This window comes from Botryllus schlosseri, chromosome 13 (assembly GCF_051294905.1).
Source record: "Botryllus schlosseri isolate E-star chromosome 13, Bs_hap1, whole genome shotgun sequence".
Taxonomy (NCBI): domain Eukaryota; kingdom Metazoa; phylum Chordata; class Ascidiacea; order Stolidobranchia; family Styelidae; genus Botryllus; species Botryllus schlosseri.
In genome coordinates, this window is record NC_137248.1 from 4,667,229 (window position 1) to 4,686,461 (window position 19,233).

The 19,233-nt window shown below is 39.7% G+C and overlaps 1 protein-coding gene across 2 annotated transcripts; it reads left to right on the top strand.

The window, feature by feature from the left end:
* Positions 1–5,272: 5,272 nt before the first annotated feature.
* LOC145454598 (uncharacterized) lies at positions 5,273–16,665 on the top strand. 2 transcript variants are annotated; one of them, XR_013920174.1, is made up of 10 exons: positions 5,273–5,495; positions 5,570–5,720; positions 6,630–6,792; positions 7,777–7,958; positions 8,726–8,857; positions 9,220–9,598; positions 11,019–11,222; positions 14,423–14,532; positions 14,996–15,482; positions 15,514–16,665. XR_013920174.1 is itself a non-coding variant. In XM_080332592.1 (9 exons), exons 1-9 carry the CDS (start codon positions 5,336–5,338, stop codon positions 15,156–15,158), a joined length of 1,644 nt encoding a protein of 547 aa, XP_080188718.1. In that variant the 5' UTR covers positions 5,273–5,335; the 3' UTR covers positions 15,159–16,665. The 2 variants fall into 2 exon arrangements, 1 of the variants encoding a protein (XP_080188718.1); XM_080332592.1 differs by having other exon boundaries at positions 14,996–16,665.
* Positions 16,666–19,233: the final 2,568 nt, after the last annotated feature.

Below are 19,233 nucleotides of genomic sequence, written 5' to 3' on the forward strand. Positions count from 1 at the left end.
AATATGGCGGGTCGTAACATTTCCATATAGTGTAGCTTCATTTTCGGAAAATAGATTCATTACTACACTTGCTTTTATACTTCGACATGTATGTTCTCCAGACAAAAGAACTGAAACTAATTAATTGGAACTCAAAGTATGATGCTGGGAATTCAGAGAGAAATACAAATGCTATTTATCAAAAGCGGAAAATACATTTCATGTCTTTTGTCCAGAAAGTTTTAGCGGTGGTCTGTTAAATCACGTCTAACGCTGGAAAAAGTCAGAGTCTACTTTTCCAGATTATGACACGTCATGGGCGGCTAGATTACGATATGATAGCTAATTGTTAGATTGCGAAACGGTAGTTTCACACGTTATCATGGGCGATATTTACTGTGATGAAATATTTCATATGGGCGAAAATGCGGTGTGAACGGAACCACGCAACCCGCTACCTAGAGTATATCCACCGATACTTTAGTAAAAACATGTTTGTCACTCCATATCTGCTGTGCGCGAGGCGCGACGAAAATTTTAGGCTTTACTTAACTTCTATGAAAATCAAATGTTGGCCCTCCGTGAAGACAACCCCGAAATTCCTCGGGCCATCTTTATGATAGGGTTGATTAAACTACTTCTAATTCAAAAACTGAAAATAGCGAAAAGTAAAATTAAGTAAGTAGATCACAAAATATTACGAAGTAGAAGTAGCGGTATATTATATTTACTTGAGCAAGTACCGCAAGTAGCGGAAAACACTTGAGCACTTCTAATACGTAGAAGTATACTTCGTTACTGGCCACCTCTGTGCTTATCTTTATGGGTCAAATTTTCAAAAGCCGCCTGTGATATAGCCCCTGTATCGCGGTAATTGAATATAATACTGTACTTACTTGTTGTGTCGTCAGTCGTATTGTGTAATCGCGAAGAAAACAACTTTCAATTTCGAAATTCGCCACAGCCAATTCAATCCTAAACCTATGTGACCCCTCGACCAGTTTTTGAGCTACTTTTGATCTTTCATTTTCTATTTCCATGTACTTGTTTTGGGATGTCTTGGAAATTGCTACTTCGTGTTCTTGGTGATAGTACATATGATAGATAATCGTAGTTGTGGATCCTGCACGCCGTCCTAGATGTCTGTGCATTGTGCAATGTGCAATGTGCATGTAAGGTCAATGACATCGTATAATATATGTAGGAAAGTCTGTTGAAATCGGGTGCTTATTCTGACATAGTATATAACGGTAATTCTGAATTCGCACATGGCTGTATTTCTTAACAGCCGAGATATCTTTGATTGTCGTGTAGTCAGGCCTCAAATTGGTCACGATAAAATGTTATGTCGGGGCTTTTTCTGCAGCTAAAAAAGCAACGCCCAATTGCGACATTGTATAGTTATCGACTCGCACTGAGAGAATGAGTCTGATTGAGATTGAAAGCATATAGTCAGATCTGTCGTATAGACGTGTTCGAGGAATTACAAGTGACATTCATTACTACGAGAAACTATACATGTGACATTCATTGCTACAACACACGGCTCTAACATATTTCGAGCGTCGCGCTAGAATTTTAGAAATAATCCTAGCAAACTCGTTCCAACGGTTATCGCACTAAAATTCGACCTAGACGTATATCCTATCCTATCCAGCATATGTATTGCACAGTATTATTCAACATATAAAAACATCACGTCGTTTAGTCACAGCTGGCGTGCTTTCTCGTTGTGTTATCACGATTTTAGTGGCTTGTGGGATTTGATGATTTGCCAATTACGGATTCCACGATTTACTTAAAGAACCGGAAAAATGTGTCACGTATCACGTAGTTGCGATATTCTCGTGCGTCGTGTAGTGTATGACATATATAAACAGCAATCGTACATGCATAATGGAGAATTATATGTACGCGTATGCAGCTTCAAAGAATATTTTGCTAGCTCCGCCGCGATACTGTCATGCCCAGAGTGGTGCAGATTGTTGCAAAAAATCTTCAAATCATCACGGAGACAAATCTAAAAAGATGGGAGTAGTACTTTTGTTTTACTGACATATACCGAAGAATTCATACCTAGGAATTTCGAATTTTCAAAATACGATTATATTAAATAATAATGAAATAAGATACTTTGCATCTGTCTTGAATATGTAACCGAATAAAGGCATTTAAATCGCATCCAGCGAAATTCAATTTAAGTGAACTAGCTTCTGAAATTTATTCATGGACAGAATAGTATATAGTACATTCTGTTTCACAAGTAAAGTGGATCAATTTCATCTCATATTTTAATGAAACCTTTGTAAGCGATGAGTTGATATAGGCTGTATAGCTCCACGCGGAATACTTTCAGCACCGTACTTCACTTGGCACGATTGGTCATCCTGTGGACGATCGTGGAATATTCCATGAACTAGGTCATGACGCACGATACCCCGCTACTGATACTCCTCACATGTTACAATAAAGTCTAACTAACGATACTGCATGCTATGCCCACCCGATAACATTTTTTCTGGCAGTTTTCAATCCGCATTTTCCAATGCAACACATTATCTGCGGGATATTGCGTGACCGCTTCATTGGAGAACAGTAATAGGTAACATTTATTCCAATTTCGATACACTATATCGCATCGTGTATGTAAGTAATTTAATCACGAATTGTGACATTCTTGGAATTTCTAGATAAGAAAGTTATTCCGGTTTGTTCCACAGTTGAAGAAGGTGCAGTGCGTGCCGAACTTTTCGCATACACAGCGTGAAGAAGCGAAACGTCTGCATGAAACTCACGCATTAGTTTCAGGAGAATCGTGCGTTGAAAACTTTATAGAATCGAAAAAGTAGTAGAGTGTGGCGCGATGTGAAAATTTCATTCCAAGATATTGCGGTGACGCATTTTCCTTTCTTAATATAAGTTTTTTCAACCCGAATTATATTTTGGCTACATAAAAGTTATGATATAAGCTCTTCAACGCATATAGCCACGAGTGATTACAATGCATCCAGTAGTCATTCGCGCGCGGTGATTAGCATCACGAGGCAGGTGGGGTTGAATATTGCTAGGTTCGGATATATTGGAAACCCTTAGCCGGAGTGGAGATGAAATCTGCTGGAAAAAATAATTGTTTATACCGGTAGGCTAATATGCATTTGAGCTGCATAAACATTTGCGATGCTGTGTGGAGCTTTCAAAGTATAGAAGTGATGCATGTGCATGGTGCATTGTGCATAGAACGTAGGTGTTTAGTGATATTCTAGTAAAAATTTCGATTTGAGTTTTTTCAGGTTACGGAATAGATTATTATATCATGATAGGAATAGGACGGTCTATATTTTTGTCATTGATGTTTTTGTCCTGTTGTAATATCGTGGTGGATCCACCATATAATATACAATTAAAGGCGAAGTTCATCTTACAATAGCAATACATTTGCTGCCAAGTCGAAATTTATTGTTAATTAGAGTAGAGCTGAATCCCTGGTGGCGGTTGTAAGATGTGTGTCAACTTCTAGATCAGAGGTCACCGACACGTGGTCCGCGAGGTGATATTTTGCTGCTCACGATATGATTTGAGATTTCGGAAGTAAGCTTAGTAAAGCATTTTGAAATGCTGAAATTGATTTCAGTTTTAAAATTTTGTTGTTGTTGTTCAAAGTTAGCTGTTCTCTTATGCCTAACATCACCATTCCTCACTAGCCGAAATGGCGTCCGCGATGTCAAAAGCATTTCGTCGAGGGGGAATCAGCTGATAACAATGGGCATGTTGCCTTGACGTGTAATGGTTCAGACACTGTCAATACACTGAGACGCTTAGAAAACGGTTTGGGGCTTCCCCACAAGGGGATAATCATTAAGCTAGTACCGTGTCTCGATAGCCCCAGTATATATATTCCCTGGTCGATGTTAGGCGTCGTCAGGTATCGTGCACAGCTCGAAATAAATGCTTCGAAATAAATGCAATGGTCATTATAATTTTTGTTGTATTTGTATTTCTTTAACAAAATAATATTTATTTGTGGTAACTATGCTCGTCGTCCATGTTAGAGAGCCCAACGTATTACTGACGTAAATTTTCAGAGACGTGGTTGCTAAACGGTGTGGCCTATTTCGTCTCGATATTGTCTTGAAGACCAGGACTTCTACAAAACTTTGAAAAGTGGCCGGCGACTAATTTTGAGTTGGCGACCCCTTCTCTAGATGTTGTTTCGTTTCATGACACGATTGCTGTATAGTTTATAAATCATATGCGTATAAGGTACAGTGTTCTAGAAAGAATCGTCTCGGGTATCATCCGTCTCCGTACATCTAATGGCACGAGTCAGTAATTATTGTTTTACTACAAAAAAGAACGGACTCACATTAGGTTTCTATTCACGGCATACTTCCTATCATGAGAAAGCAATTATTTTGAATTTGAATATCGGCGGTCGTTTCTCCTTCGCATCATCTTGTCCGCGAATAGATATGGGTGTATATAACATGGCACGGTTGCTGTATTGAAGATTGCACGTTTGATGTGATGTGTATTTGTATCGATATTAACCCCTGATGATGGGATTCCTGATTCAGTGAGATCTATCATCGCTCGGAAACGCTACCAGTGCTATACGTGATATTCAACCACCGACGCAATGTAACCGTATAGCTGTTTTATTGAAAATAACTCTTCCCTAATGCGATTCGCGTTTAGAAGTGCGGAACCTTTTGAGTACTGCAGACTGCATGAGTTACCTGTGATTTTAGACGGGCCGCGGAATTAATTTAAGAAAGAATTACTCGCAGCCGCATACTTATGTTTGCCGGAGATGTAATTTGGGAAGAGCCCAAGTATTACCCACCACTTTAAAATCATGATCGCCCGTGGGGGTGGGTGCGGTTGCGCCATGGTTAGAAACTCCCTGTATAAATCGTTATGATTTCTACAAAAAAATCTTCATTCCGTATAGTGGAGTCGCGGATAAACTTTTTCCAGTCTTGGATTTAATATTGTACGTTGGTTCCAGTATCTGTTCCATTATATTTCATTATCAGTATATAGAAATTTCCAGTTGGTGGTAAGCCTTTATTTTGGTGAGTACCGGATTGACGGCATAGTTAATACGGCAGGCCTTCACGATATATCTATGCAACATCCGATAATGCAAGCAGATATCAGAGAGTGTGAGGTTAGCGTAATCAACATGGGGTCACGGGATAGCCACGCATTTCCAGAGGTTAATTCAATCGAATCAGAGGATTTCGTGACTTGATACGCGCCCATTACGTAATCGATAACTTCAAATAAATGCTGAACATGTATATTTATACTTCAGATATAAAATAAAAATAAAATAAAAAAAAATCGTTGCAAAATGAATGCTGAACGCATCCCACTTCTAAACGGAGTAGATTCTACGCAAATGTTCGGTGGAAATCCTCTACTAAACGGAGCAGGTTCTGAGCAAATGTTCGGTGGAGATCCACTTGCAAACGGAGTAAATTCTCCGCCAATGTTCCATGAAAACTTCCCAGGTACACAGCGATATATCCACAAATCCGTAAGACTGCATGGTCCGGAAACTATAATGCATTCTTCTTCACGATAGACGCGGCCAACGCCGACGGCAGAACGTACGAAGGAGTTGAGGCTGTGAATGTTTTCCAAATCTTCGTGTGCACCATCGGACTTATCGCCAACTTGGCTGTTATTGTATTGATACTCGCGCTGAAGGAATTGAGAAAAGGCATCACCGTATGGTAAAGTACACAGATTTATTTCGGCGTTTCATATCCGATCGAAACTATGAGATACTGCACCGAAATGTGTTTAAGACATATTGAACGCCGTGACGTATGTAAATCGCATACGTCTTTATTCATTCAGTCAAGTTGTCTGGGTCGATATATTGATCCTGATTATCATACAAGAATCGATATGCATAATTTCGACATGTAAAAACGGCATTTACACCTTAGTACATTAGTTCGCAACCTTTTTGACCTCGCAGCACTCTCTGAAAGGGAGTTCGAGACACTCTAGCACTCCGAAAACCCTGAGTGCTGGATTTGGGAACCTACTCTTCATCACAGATTATGATGGTGATCACTACAAAAGGGTCATCACCTTCGTCCAAACCAGACTATCATGGCCTCATTGCCTGTGTGACTTATTTTTAGTCATCAGCTTTCTAAATGTTACTCATAATTTGCGTTTCTTTAAAGGGGCACTGCGCTCTAAATTTGATGTGGTCTAACATTAAAGTTAAATGTGTGATGGACATTTTTGCAGCAGTCATTCTTCACCTCCGGCTTCAATTTAAGAGCATATCATATCTATAGCACAGTGGCCTTATTGTTTTATGTCGACTGCAACCGTATTTACCTCATTTTCCCGTGGCACTCCTGAGCAGTCTAATCGGTACCACAGTTAAGAACCATCACTGCCTTAGTAAATGAGCATGTTGGATGCAGATGGAAACTCGAGGCAGCTGACTTTTGCAAAACCTTGAATGCTCCCGTGGATAACCGAACTTCTGATGGTCAGATTTATGTAGTTTTTCTGCCATCGGCAACGAAGTACAATTGCGGGTACATTCGTCACCCGCATGGGTCGCCGGTAATATTTATACTCTGTGATTACGTATTCAAAACTATATACTGTTTTAGGTACATCTTGCAACTCGCGATTGCTGATACCATTTTTCTATTGACGATTCCATTTCAAGTCTCAGAGGATAGCAATTCGGGTTGGTTATTCCCGGAATGGCTGTGCAAAGCCAAGCACAGCGTCATGTTCATCTCGTACTATGCCACGATATCTTTTTTAACGGTGAGAATGTTAACTCCAGATGGGTAGGCCTACATGTTATCCACCGCATGATCCGGTTATACGCCAATCTAAAATACTCTTATCATAAGCGTGTATATACTGTACTATACTGTTGTATCGGTCTAACGACTGGTTGTGTTACCCCTGTATCACGGTAAAATAATATAATCCCCAAAATGGACCCTTTTTCGTGCGGTCTATTACGTACTCTGCGTTAATCGGAAAGATGCATCCTTTAATATATAATGCTATCATTGGCGGTTGACCTACAAAAACCTACGACCCTTCGTCCCAATGTACTTTTTCTAACTATAGGGCCTACTTACTTGAGTAATTTTCAGACATCTCGTTTTTCACATCTGCTTCAAGTGGTTTTCAATATCAAGTCGTTATTTCTACTCTTAATTAAGCCGGATCTTTCCGCACTAATTCTACTTCTACTTGAGTATCATCGGTGACTACTTTGACCCCCTACGGTCATAATATGAGTGATTTTTTTCACCGCAAGCGAAGAATGTTTTGTCTTGTATTATTTATTTCATATAAGACTGATATAAAAGTATGATCAAATCGCATTGGGTAAATCTTGAAGAATCTGCAAGCTCCACGCTCTACATAATCCGAATATACGTTCATCTGTATATCACTGGTTTCCTATTTACATGGAAACTGTCTTCCCTAATAAAAGTGATTGTATTGTGAGCCGGAATACGGACGAAATTTAGAAAGCGTAGGCACGAAAGCAGCTGACCGATAGTCGTGCATTTCGTCTAGTCTGAACAAAAAAGCCGTATGGCACGTTGGATGCAAATCCTAAATCATATTACTAGATGCACGAGAACAGTTCCGTGACCCTGGATTTAACTTTCATACGAATGGTATCGCAGGTGACTTTCGTTTAACAATGTCATGTTCAAATGATAAGTGACATTTTAAATTATACATATTTGAGGTAAATTATCTCAAGATATGGTATCATTACAGGTGATGGCTGTAGACAGATACATCGCTGTGTGCCACAGTTTTTCCGAAAATATGCAGAAATTGCGGTCTCGCAGAGCTGCTTACTTGATAACAATTGTGACGTGGACTGTATGCATACTGATCAGTATACCTACCATGATCTCCACCGATGTGGCTGGGCTCGAACCAAATTGCAAGTGCAGGTATACGGTTTTAAGGGACATAATTGATTTCGTACATGATAACTTATACAGATAGCGACAGGTGTGACACCATCTAATGAAGCCACAATGTCTTAATTCTGATCTTGATGGCCTCCAGGATTTTCACCAGATATTATCCCAACTTGCGGAACAACTCATTATACAGTCACTTGTAAACAGTCCCCAAATTATCCGCATCGATAGTATATACACAGAAAAGATCAGTAATGAACTACACTTCTGTTGGGGGGGGGTACTCACATTACGTTTTGCCAGCTGTCACTATTTACTACAAGTAGATTTGTTCTTTTTGGCTACTTATCATGTTTAGGCAAAACTGCTTACTTTCCTGCATCAGATCATGTTAAGTAGATAGTCATTTGGGGAAATGCTAATGTCACGTAAATGAGTGGCATTGTCATAAAGACTGGGCGGTAAATATTTTCGAAAAATACACCTACTTCTTGTATATTTAGTAATTTTGCGTTATTCGCGAAGATGCACTCTGAAATTTCATAGCAGCCAACTTCGATCTACTATACTAAAAGTGAGCGACGTCCCGACAAAATCCATACTTTTTATAACTATACCATTTGAGTACTTTTTCATATCTTCATATACTAATTCCACTTGAATTAATCGTGGAAGTCGCCGCTTTTACTTTTAATCAATTAGAAATTTACGACTATAGTACTACTTCTACTAGAGTACCAACAATTACTATCTTAACCCCCTCTAACCATACATGAGCTGTTTCCCCTTTAAAGACTGGTATTTCCTCCACCACCTCGAACACCTATGGAACAATGCGTAGATGCCGGTATGAATAAAGACGAGGAGTTGCTGGAAACCTGTCTAAAGATTGTTACGCCAGCTGTTTCCTGTTTGCCATTGCCACAGTAAGTAATTTATATGGGCTAGTTTGAAACGAGCTAACCTATCTATCAAGCTGTACCTGTCGAGCTGGACACAAGACACAACAAGTCGAGTAGGGAATATAATTCTTCAATATAGCAAAATTCGAATGTACGAGTGCCGCATTTATACGCCTTCTTCGACAAAAATTATATTTCAATATAATTATTGTCTCGGCACTTTTTTCCCAATATCGAGACCACCAAACTTCGATTGTGTTCATCATATAGCACCTAAAATATGAACCATGATGACGCATGTACGTTGTACAGTGTTCCCGTGGACGGTATTTTTGAATAGAGATTTAGTTTGAAAAGTGTAGCTGATATCATTTTTTACTTTTCAGATTTGATGACTTCCTACCTGATTCGCTTCCAACCCCACAAGAGCTATGTAAAGCTGAAGGATTCGATGAAGATTCGGAAATGTTCGCACACTGTCTTGTCATGATGAACTCAACCGATTATGACATCCCTATACCTCCGCCTCCACCGACCTCAGAAGAGCTGTGTAAAGCTCAAGGATTGGATGGACATTCTGAAACGCTCGCGCAGTGTCTTGCTAGGATGAACTCGACCAATGGTGACATTCCGATGCCCGCCTCGACCGCGGTCTCGCCACTTGACACCGATCTCCAAATGGGTTGTCATTACCACGATGACACATACGCTTTCAAAGTTTTCATAATAGTCAATTTCGCGGCCATGTTCCTGTTTCCCCTTGTGGTAAGTACACCTCGGTCATGTGATCCTAATGTAGAGCTGTAATCTGGGCGCAGATACGGATGACGGATTGAACGTTCCGTAAATTGTAGAATGCAGACAAAAATCAACGGTATAGCCTAGGTCTCTTTACGCTTTATTCAAAATCGATTTTTCCGTGACTGTTTTTGAAGGCGGTGGCGATGCCTAAAACCACGGCTGTGGATCGGAGTCTGAGTCGGTGTCGTAGGAGTCGGAGTTTGACTAATTTTCACTGAATGGAGTCGGAGTCGTGAAACGATAGTGGCTGGAGTCGGAATCGGAGTTTGTGACAATGACCCTGACACCGACTCCGACTCCTTTATTATGAAAATAACTGCTTTCGAAGGTATCTTAAAATTACTAATATCAACTAAAACAGGATTTTTATGTATCATCATTATTATCATTATTACTCACGATATAGATCAGGGGCGGCCAACCCGTAACCCGCGGGCCACATTTTTCGAAATTAGTTGTAACATCAGGAAAAATTGCAAGGCCAACCGAAATTTGATTAGTCTGACAGCGAAATTCGATGATGACTAAAAGATCAGTTCCGACGCATTTGCATAACGGGGGGGAGTCAGCCACATTTATCCCATACCTTCGATATTTCGCAGCAGATTTATTTGACTTAAAATTTTCTTAGCACTCGCATGATTTATTGTCACTCGATTTCTTGCATTTAGTATTGGAGCTATATCCCGAAACTTATAAATACGCGTAATTTACAGAATTGAGTCTAACTATATTCGAAATTAGGAGATAGCGTGTCGTCCAGCATGCGACTTCGCTTGTGCGCCCGCAGCGAGGTCGTTGGCGGTGAAACATTTGCACAAAATGATAGAGTCATGTTCATCGAATCCTTCGATATTGGTATGTCTAAACGCAGAAGAATCCTGTCCTTGCCAAATGAGCCCAGTGGTAGGCGAACCGACGCCCAATATATGCAAGTAACATATTTGTTGATTGAATTCATTCATTACTTTCGAAAAAAGTTTTCACGACATAATTGTATCAATTTTAAAGCGTCGTAATCTTAGTCTTATCGACTAAAGAAAGGTCATCAACATTCAACTGTCCCTCGCAATGGTTCTTAAATCTCATGTGGCCCTTTGGCTGAAAAGGTTGGCCATGCCGGATATAGATAAAATTTGACATTCTTTGCAAATTACAACTCACTTGCATAGAGGAAGAAAATCGCAATATGAATCTTCGCGATGCAGTGACAAATTGATGCAATTTTTGGAATTAGGCCTATATAGGCTAATTGTTGTTGCGACTTTACTATTGAAATATTCGTGGACTGCTAGGATATATTACCTTGGGCAGTTAGTAACTCGGTATAACGCGCTTTCTCTCTGTGTTCAATCTGTGATGACCAGCACTGATCGATTTTCAGGTTATCGCTGCATGCTACGCCTTAATCATCAGACACTTGAAGAGCACCACTTTCCAAAGAGACGGCGGGAATTCCGGTCGTGACACCATAAATCGAGACAGGGTCGTGTACATGTGCGCCGCTTTGGTTTTTGTTTTCGCCTTGTTCTGGCTGCCGTATCACGCTCAACATCTGGCGAAGTTTGTTGGAATACGCGGACAAAGTGTGAGTGCAAGATTAGACCGTATTGATGTGGAAATCCTCGAACATATTGAAGCATAATTGTACTTGAATATTCAATGGTGAAGCGAGTCATTTTATTGTTGGCAACTTAAATATACACGAATAATATTTTAATATCGATATAAACCCGAATATTTTTCGCTGACACCCATTAGGGCTAATCGTCAGCCGCAGACCTCCTAATATTAAAAGATACAACAATTCTTTTCAGGGAACTTTATTCTCCGTCCTCGCGGCCTTGAGTTTAGACAAGAAAAAAGCATCCATGGTCACGTGTCCACCAAGTGTCTATTCCACGTACTCGATACTAGACACTTGGTGGCCCCAGCAATAACAGCACTACCACAATAGCTATTATCATAACATAGGCTTACCATACGTCCTCTTTTAAGAGGATTTGTCCTCTTTTTTGACATTTTTGAAAGTGTCCTCGGAGGACCCCCTTTTGTTCTCTTTATTGAGATTTTGTCCTCTTTTTTGAAAATTTAGGTCAGATTTATAGGAAATTGCGAGTGATATGCCGCAAATTAGCGCAGAAGTGAAGCTCCGGCGGGTATTTCGGAGGGAAAAGCGGTGATTTTAGCTCTGAGCGAAAAGAAGACCTTTTTTTTTTTTTTTTTTAGTCATCCACCTGGCAATGTGGAGAGAAAAACGTTATTTTGAGCTCTGAGCGGAAGTAATGACCTTTTTTTTTTTTTTAGTCAACCGATCACGAAGTGGGAAAAATTTACCGGTTTTTGAGAATTCTTCTCCAGTTCTGCATGTCTGAAATTTCTGAAAAAGTGTCCTCTTTTTACATTTACAAAATATGGTAAGCCTATCATAACACCAATCAATACAAACACATCCCTAATGAGTGAGCTGTCACATCTATTATTCTGTACCACCAAGACTGTCTTGAACTACCTCAAGGATATCTAGAACTTCTAGATATCCCTGAACTACCCTGAACTACAATGTGAGCGACATTCTCAACATATTCTGATTACGTCTCAGTTCGTCGTAAGTTTGCATTTCCTTTGCTCCCATCGTGATACTGTTAAAATGCGCATTTTGATCAGTGATGCCAAGATTACTGGAAATTACCCCTATTTCACAAAAAAATGTTCTCAAGGTAGATCCTACTGTCTTCCTACTGTCAAAGCTAGACTATTATCCAGGATTCCTCTCGACGTACATTGCACTTTTGAATGATGTTTATTCCAATCACATGTCCATTGTCTACAGTAGCTTGCTATATTTTGTGACATTTATGTAGATCACAGATGAAATTGCTATGTGGATCCTGAAAGTTGATATTGATGAATATATATCATAATATGCACTGAATAATCACACACCTGTTATTTACCACTGTAACAGCCGCAACTTGTCAAAAAACTATATCTTCGTACACTGTGTTAGGTACAGCACCCTATTACTGATGATAGCTTTTTTGAAAGTTTATGTTGTTTCACGAAATGGAGTTTTGCAAGTTATAAACATATTCATGGTACTTTCCATTCCTTCTATTTTTATTTGCAGTCGGCACAAGTGAAACACGAGCCAGAATCAGGGTTGCATTTAAAACAAACATGGTCAAAACAAAGCCCTTGTTTAAAAAATGTGCTTCATTGGTGTTTATTTTGGTTTTTCTAAGCCATGACGTCACGAATATTCCATCGTGACGTCATAGTGGATTGACATTCACAATTGAAAATATATGGTAAATATAGCTCCTTTGACGAAATATCTACGTATTAGAGCTGTTGAAACGACTATTTTGAGGTTTTCAACCATTCCATATCGTAGGGGAGATGTGGTACCGATGGATCACTGGGACCAACAATACTTTTAACATTCTCCATGATAATTCCATGATTACACTCAGTGAATTTGTCTACAAGTTCTTGCTGACAGAATCTTTCCTTACATGCAAAAAAATTCGACCTGCATGAGTTATGGGGTCTGTGACGAATGATTTACGTTTTAGGGGGTGTAAAGTAAATTTGGATCGACATTTGCATTTTTCTATATCACCTTTCAGACTAACAAACCCGCCATGATTTTTGATGTGAAGTATAGGGCTTGTATCAGGGTATATAATGGGACATATTTTTTGAATCAATACCATCCTCGAGTGGACCATTTTCAAGTCAATTACAATATTTATGGGGTGGGGGACCTATGGTACCATGGCCAAATCAAGCAAAATAGATGGACCAACTAATCACTCAACAGCGGAAACTCGCCTACATATATATAGGCTGTAAATCATAGTTACATGCGGTGTTTTATCGCTATTACGAGGTATTTGAAAGTCAAATGTCGATTTGCGGGCAATATGTATGTGACATTAATTTTGTAAGTTTAGGCTTAAATCAAAACATGATTTTTTGCCAACATTTGAGTTGATATAATATATTTGATTCTTGAAAGTCGCGACGAAACATTATTCATTGGCTTGCTGTAGCTTAGCTTACAGTACACAACAAAACAAGTCAACAAATTTGAGTTTTTGAGCCTATGTCTCATAGATCCCATGGTCGTGTGCCTTTGGACCCACCGGGTGGGGACCGATGACACGTTCGAGCAACAAATTTTAAACGTTCATAAATATTTTTTGAAAAGTCGGATATTCACGTAAATGTCCGCGATAGGTGGAGCTTGTATCGAAGTGTTGAGACAGCAAAAGATCTGCTATTCTCGGCTGAAGATTTGATGGCCAGAGATCATTTTGTAATTTTTGACCCATCGGTACCACATCTCCCCTACACGTCGGCTAAGGTGGTAGTGTCCAGCTCTTAAAAACATGATTTTTGGAAAGTATTTACGCAATTATGGCATAATTATACAACTTAAAAAACACAGTTCTTTTTTTAAAAGGCATTTGTTTAAAACGCTGTTCAAACTTGTTTTAAACAAAGTGTTTTAAACAACCACTTGTTTTAAATGCAACCCTAGCCAGAACTATTTTCTGCCTATATTGCACGACAACTCCAGCATTAAACGTAGAATCTGGGCACACTCCGGCAGCATGAATCTGAGACACCAACACATGTACCATCATGGTGCATATGCGCATGTATCCCTGTATACACAATACAGAATTTTGCAAGCATGGTGTATCCTAAACTCCGTGTAAATTCATCTGCTTGCCGTTCTCCGGAAGAATGAATAATCTCTTTTGCATTGCATTGCAGTCTTCATATTGCGTGCGGTTGGGACATGTAACGTCGCTGCTGGTGTACGTTAACTCGGCAATTAACCCGTTTCTGTACTTCATCGTAGCCAGACTCAAAACTCACGCACAGTAAGATGGATTTATACTCTGCAAGGCAGACTTGACAAGATAATTCTAGTCATCTAATCACACTAATATACGTGAAAAATCGGTAATTTATTTTGTGAAATGTTTCTACGCTATCTCGTTTCCGGTTTACCTGCAAATGCTACAGGATAACTGTACAGTACGAATTAGCCAAGCTTGTACATCTGTCATTCCCATGCTTATGAGAATAACTATGATTAGATCTAACTAAACTAAACCGAACTTGATTTTTGCTGTATTTCTTTTTAATTCGTAATTTAATTCGATTTCAAAGCTTTTGCGAATTCAGCAATTCTATTCTAATCGAATTTGGATATAAACTGTAGCTATGGTTCCGATTTTACTCTATACTTCGAAACAGCTTAAAATAGTCGTTTAGTCCAATTATGCAGTGCTAGGGGCTGGAACGCATAATACAATGTCACCTCTAAACCCTAAAATTCAGGAAGATTACAAGAACCCGGGCTGCGTCCGCCGTATTAACGTTATTCTCGCGCCACGGCCGCGCCGAGCGTGCATCGACAACGCGACAGACGCACCGCTCTTCGCATACGGGAGGGAAGGAGAACAACACGGAAGCTGTTACCAAATCCATCCCGTCAGCGTGAATCAACCGAACGATAGTGCTCGATTTCGCTTCGCGAGAGGCATATTAATCAGAGAAGAACTGTCCTCACTGGTAGAGCAAGCTGCTCACTGCGCAGCTGTGACTCGGACAATAGACTGATGCCGTCCCAACCTTCCACAGTCCGCGCTGTCTTCCTTACTTCATGGACAGGCATATTTATTTTTGGCAATCGATGAACCAGATGCCAAAACTGTTAATAATAAAAATTTGAAAATGCCAAACATTTCAGGTTTTCATATTTCGTTGAATAAAAACGTCAGCAGGAACTAAAACGACCGCGCTTCAAGTGCAAAAACGTGTGTTCGTGAATGACATACCACCCATTAAGGGTGCAGATATATGAAGTACTGCTCAACATGAAATACCTCCTACGATGCTGCTTCAGCCCTGAAAAGATTATGAAGCGCAGAAGATCTCCTGAGGAGGGGAGACAGTCTTTCTACCAACGGCTACTGTTAAAGCTGTTTTTCCCCAAATTCGTTGGAGAAAAGTGAATTCAGAATGAACTTGACTGATATGATTTTTGAAGACTACTTCAGTGCAAACAATTTAGGTCAATTGGACAGATGTAACAATCATGTGTTGAGTGAGTGGAAATGGGTTTGGTAGGCTTTTCCATCCTATTGTGTGTTGGAACTAATTGTGAGTGGATACTGCACAATGTTTGGTTCGTTTGACAATACTGACCGAAATGAGGCGTTTTCACGTGAACTGGACATTTGTTATATTATTTTGTAATTCGGAATACAATTCGATTTCTAAGATTTTGTGAATTCACTAATTCTAATTCTGATCTAATTTGGAAAAGCTGAATATTTTGTAGTTGTCCAAGTCTACTTTCTAGTATCATTTTCTAAGAACCGATGGAGGAATTGAAGGGATTACATGCATTATTACATATGTTATACATAAAATCCTATGTAGACCAGAGACCGTAGTCCAGAAGTCCACACATTTCAAAAACAATTATTCAACGCTAATAAGTTCCGGCAGCTTCCTAAATACTCAGAAGTTATGTAGCATGGTGTTTTAAGCTGTTTGGAAGACTCGTGTATTGCAACTTTTTGCAACTTTTTTCCATTTTTTTCCATGCAACTTTTTGTAACTTTTTTTATTTTTCATGACACTTTTTGCAACTTTATTCGAATTTTCATTCAAATTTTTGCATTTTTTTCGATTTTTCAGGCAACTAATGTTTACTGGAAATATTTGACACTATTTGTAAATAGATCGCTTGATTATTTCACAGTCGTTTAAATTTGAGGTCCTTTCCGATTTGACGTACATTCAGGCTGGACTGCCGAAAATTATTATTTCACTGGGTCAATTTTTTCAGGCTATTGATTTTGTTGAACACTGAGTATTGCTACAGTGCCTTGGAAACGGATCGATTCGAGTATCTCATGTCCTAATAATTTCAAGGAACTTGTCCAGAAATGCAACTTTTTAGTGCAGCTTTTGTGAATATAAAGGTAACTTTCCACGGATTTAACTGCAACAAAAACTTGCCCTAGTCATCAGTAATCTTCGCGCATATTTCTGTGTCAGTCACCCCTTACGCAGCGTATATCACACCCACAATATGACACCGATGCTTTTTATCGCTAACTCCAATATTGAATGGTAGCCCATATCAAATCGCGCAATAGTTTGTTGATGGTTTCTGCGAGAATTTTGTGGAGTCGAGATGAACGTGCAGGCAGGTGAATGTAGCTGGCATGCTTGACTTATCGCGATAAGACCTCGCCTTGCCGTTGGCTACCTAAAGCCGCTGGAAGTTACAGTGATGAATGTCGACAACAAACTATATAGTACACAAAATATTTTGAATATTGTCCATGCATATAATGACATATGTTGATGTTCGTGTAGTGCAGTGCTACCTAACCTTTTTCCGTTCCCGACCCACCTTTACTGCAATGTTCCATTGTGCGATCCACCAATAAACGACCAAACGTAACTCAACGCACAATGAGTCGTGTGAGTAATGAGATAAATTAGATGCCCATAAGTGGAATTGCGCGACATTTGGAGAATACGAGTCTATCAAGCTGACAAAAATGGTCGTGATGATAATAGTGGTTTACAAACGAGGTAGCGGGTATTCAAGTATATAGTAATTCGTCGTTTACGTCTTACATAAATGGGTTCCGAGTATTGTTTGCCGATTTCAATTGGGCTGGGTAGCACTTTCTCATCAACGTTCGCAATTCCAAGGCATACACAAAAACACACTGTCCTATTTCGCACTCCTATCAAAATGACTATCACGAAAATCTGGTTCGCTACTTAACTGTAAGCACGGGAACGTGGCTTTAATTCAGAGAGAGAGATGGGGTATGAGCCCATCTAATCGAAAGAAGATTAGGTGTTTATCATTTTTGGCAAATTGAATAAAAAAACTGTAACATTTAGAAATTCTTCGCTACCCACCAGAAATGGCTTCGCGAGGCAGCGGTTTGGTAGCACTGGATTGTCTATGCAGTACAGCAGGGGTCACCAACCCGGTGCCCGCGGGCCCCAGGTAGCCCGCGAGGACTAGATGAGTAGCCCGCGAGCCCGCGTTCTAAAATAGGTGGAATAGCAGCATTTGCCAATATTCGTCACATATTATTACCAGTGTGCTTTTAAATATATAGATTGATTGATTCAGCTATTTTTGTAATACACTACATATAACTTACATATATAAACACTTAAAATATCCTCAATTACAATTAGTAATATATATAGATGTATGTGATAGAATCACCAGAAATTGAAGATACGGCGCATTGCCTACACAGGCGGCATGACAGAATGCCATTCACGGTCTTCTTGAAATGGCGGGGGGTTCCGTTATGAGAGCTCGACGTCCCGGACAATGCCAAAGTAGTAAACAATATTACTATTTGGAGTTAGATGGCCGTGAAGTACTAGCAGATGTTAAATATCTGTATACCCATTACGCATGGCATCTTTTGACACAGCGTGTTTCTGTTACACTCAACGCAGTTTAGTATGCCATGTTTTTAACTTTATGTAATCGTTGCTGCTGTCCGGTATAACGAAATCTTGTCATTTCTGGATGCTGAACAGTTTGAGATTGAAATTGTAATACTGCAAAATGACCCCCACCTCTGTCTGCAGCAAACGTTTGATGTACAGTACAGTGGTGTATGCGCAGCAGCTATGAAGGTTGCAAGCGTCTATGGTTCAACTTATTGTTGTGAATCAGCCTTAACGCCTAATTAATGCACATCTGGAACACTCACTCAGAATTGCAGTGTCAAGTTACATACCAGAGTACAGCGCACTAGTTGATATCATCCAATGCCAGGCTTCCCACTGACTACTATAGAAACAGATAACATGATGTCCAGTCCTGCTCAGTGCTATGAATATCAAAACAGAAATACAGTGTGGTACGGGTAAACGACGGGAGTAAATAGTAGCCCGCCGCTTCAATCATTACGCAAAAGTAGCCCTCGGCTGCAAAAAGGTTGGTGACCCCTGCAGTACAGTGTCTTTCTTCGTGCGTTCCGTGTGCCCTACATCTAAAATTGGGTCCGAGCACTCATGAGCATGCGACATTGAACAGGGGTATCATAGTCAGAGTCACGCTTAAGTTTATGGTTAGAGTTAGTTCTGAGTTAGACAATCGCATACTGAAGTGTCGCGTGCTCAAATGCCAGACAAACCTGAAAATGTTTTAGGATATGCCTGAAATAAGTATCAACAGTAAGTTGATGCACTATGCAGTGTGGAATACCAAGTGTTTAGCACTGTATTGGAGGCAGTTGACTTAAAATGAATGATGGACTCGATTTGTGGATTACCAGTCGAAAAGTAGTCTCAACAGCTAGCTTATAGAGTTCAGGGGGCGACATTAAATGACATTCCAATTCCGAGATGATACACCAGATTGAAATGAAGAATTACATTCCAGGTTCTTTTCATGTATAGCGTAACTGATTTCAGCTTTGTAACTTACAAAATGTATACTTCCTGATTATCACGAGTCAGTGTTATCGCTCAAACGGTTGATCGGAAATAACTCGATCTGCTGGAAAGCG

Bases quoted from the DNA above. Each gene is read 5' to 3' on its own strand.
- LOC145454598 (XM_080332592.1), top strand. From the start codon at position 5,336: ATGAATGCTGAACGCATCCCACTTCTAAACGGAGTAGATTCTACGCAA. The intron at 7,959-8,725 runs GTATACGGTTTT...TCCCCTTTAAAG, and splicing joins GAACCAAATTGCAAGTGCAG to ACTGGTATTTCCTCCACCAC. The intron at 8,858-9,219 runs GTAAGTAATTTA...TTTACTTTTCAG, and splicing joins TCCTGTTTGCCATTGCCACA to ATTTGATGACTTCCTACCTG.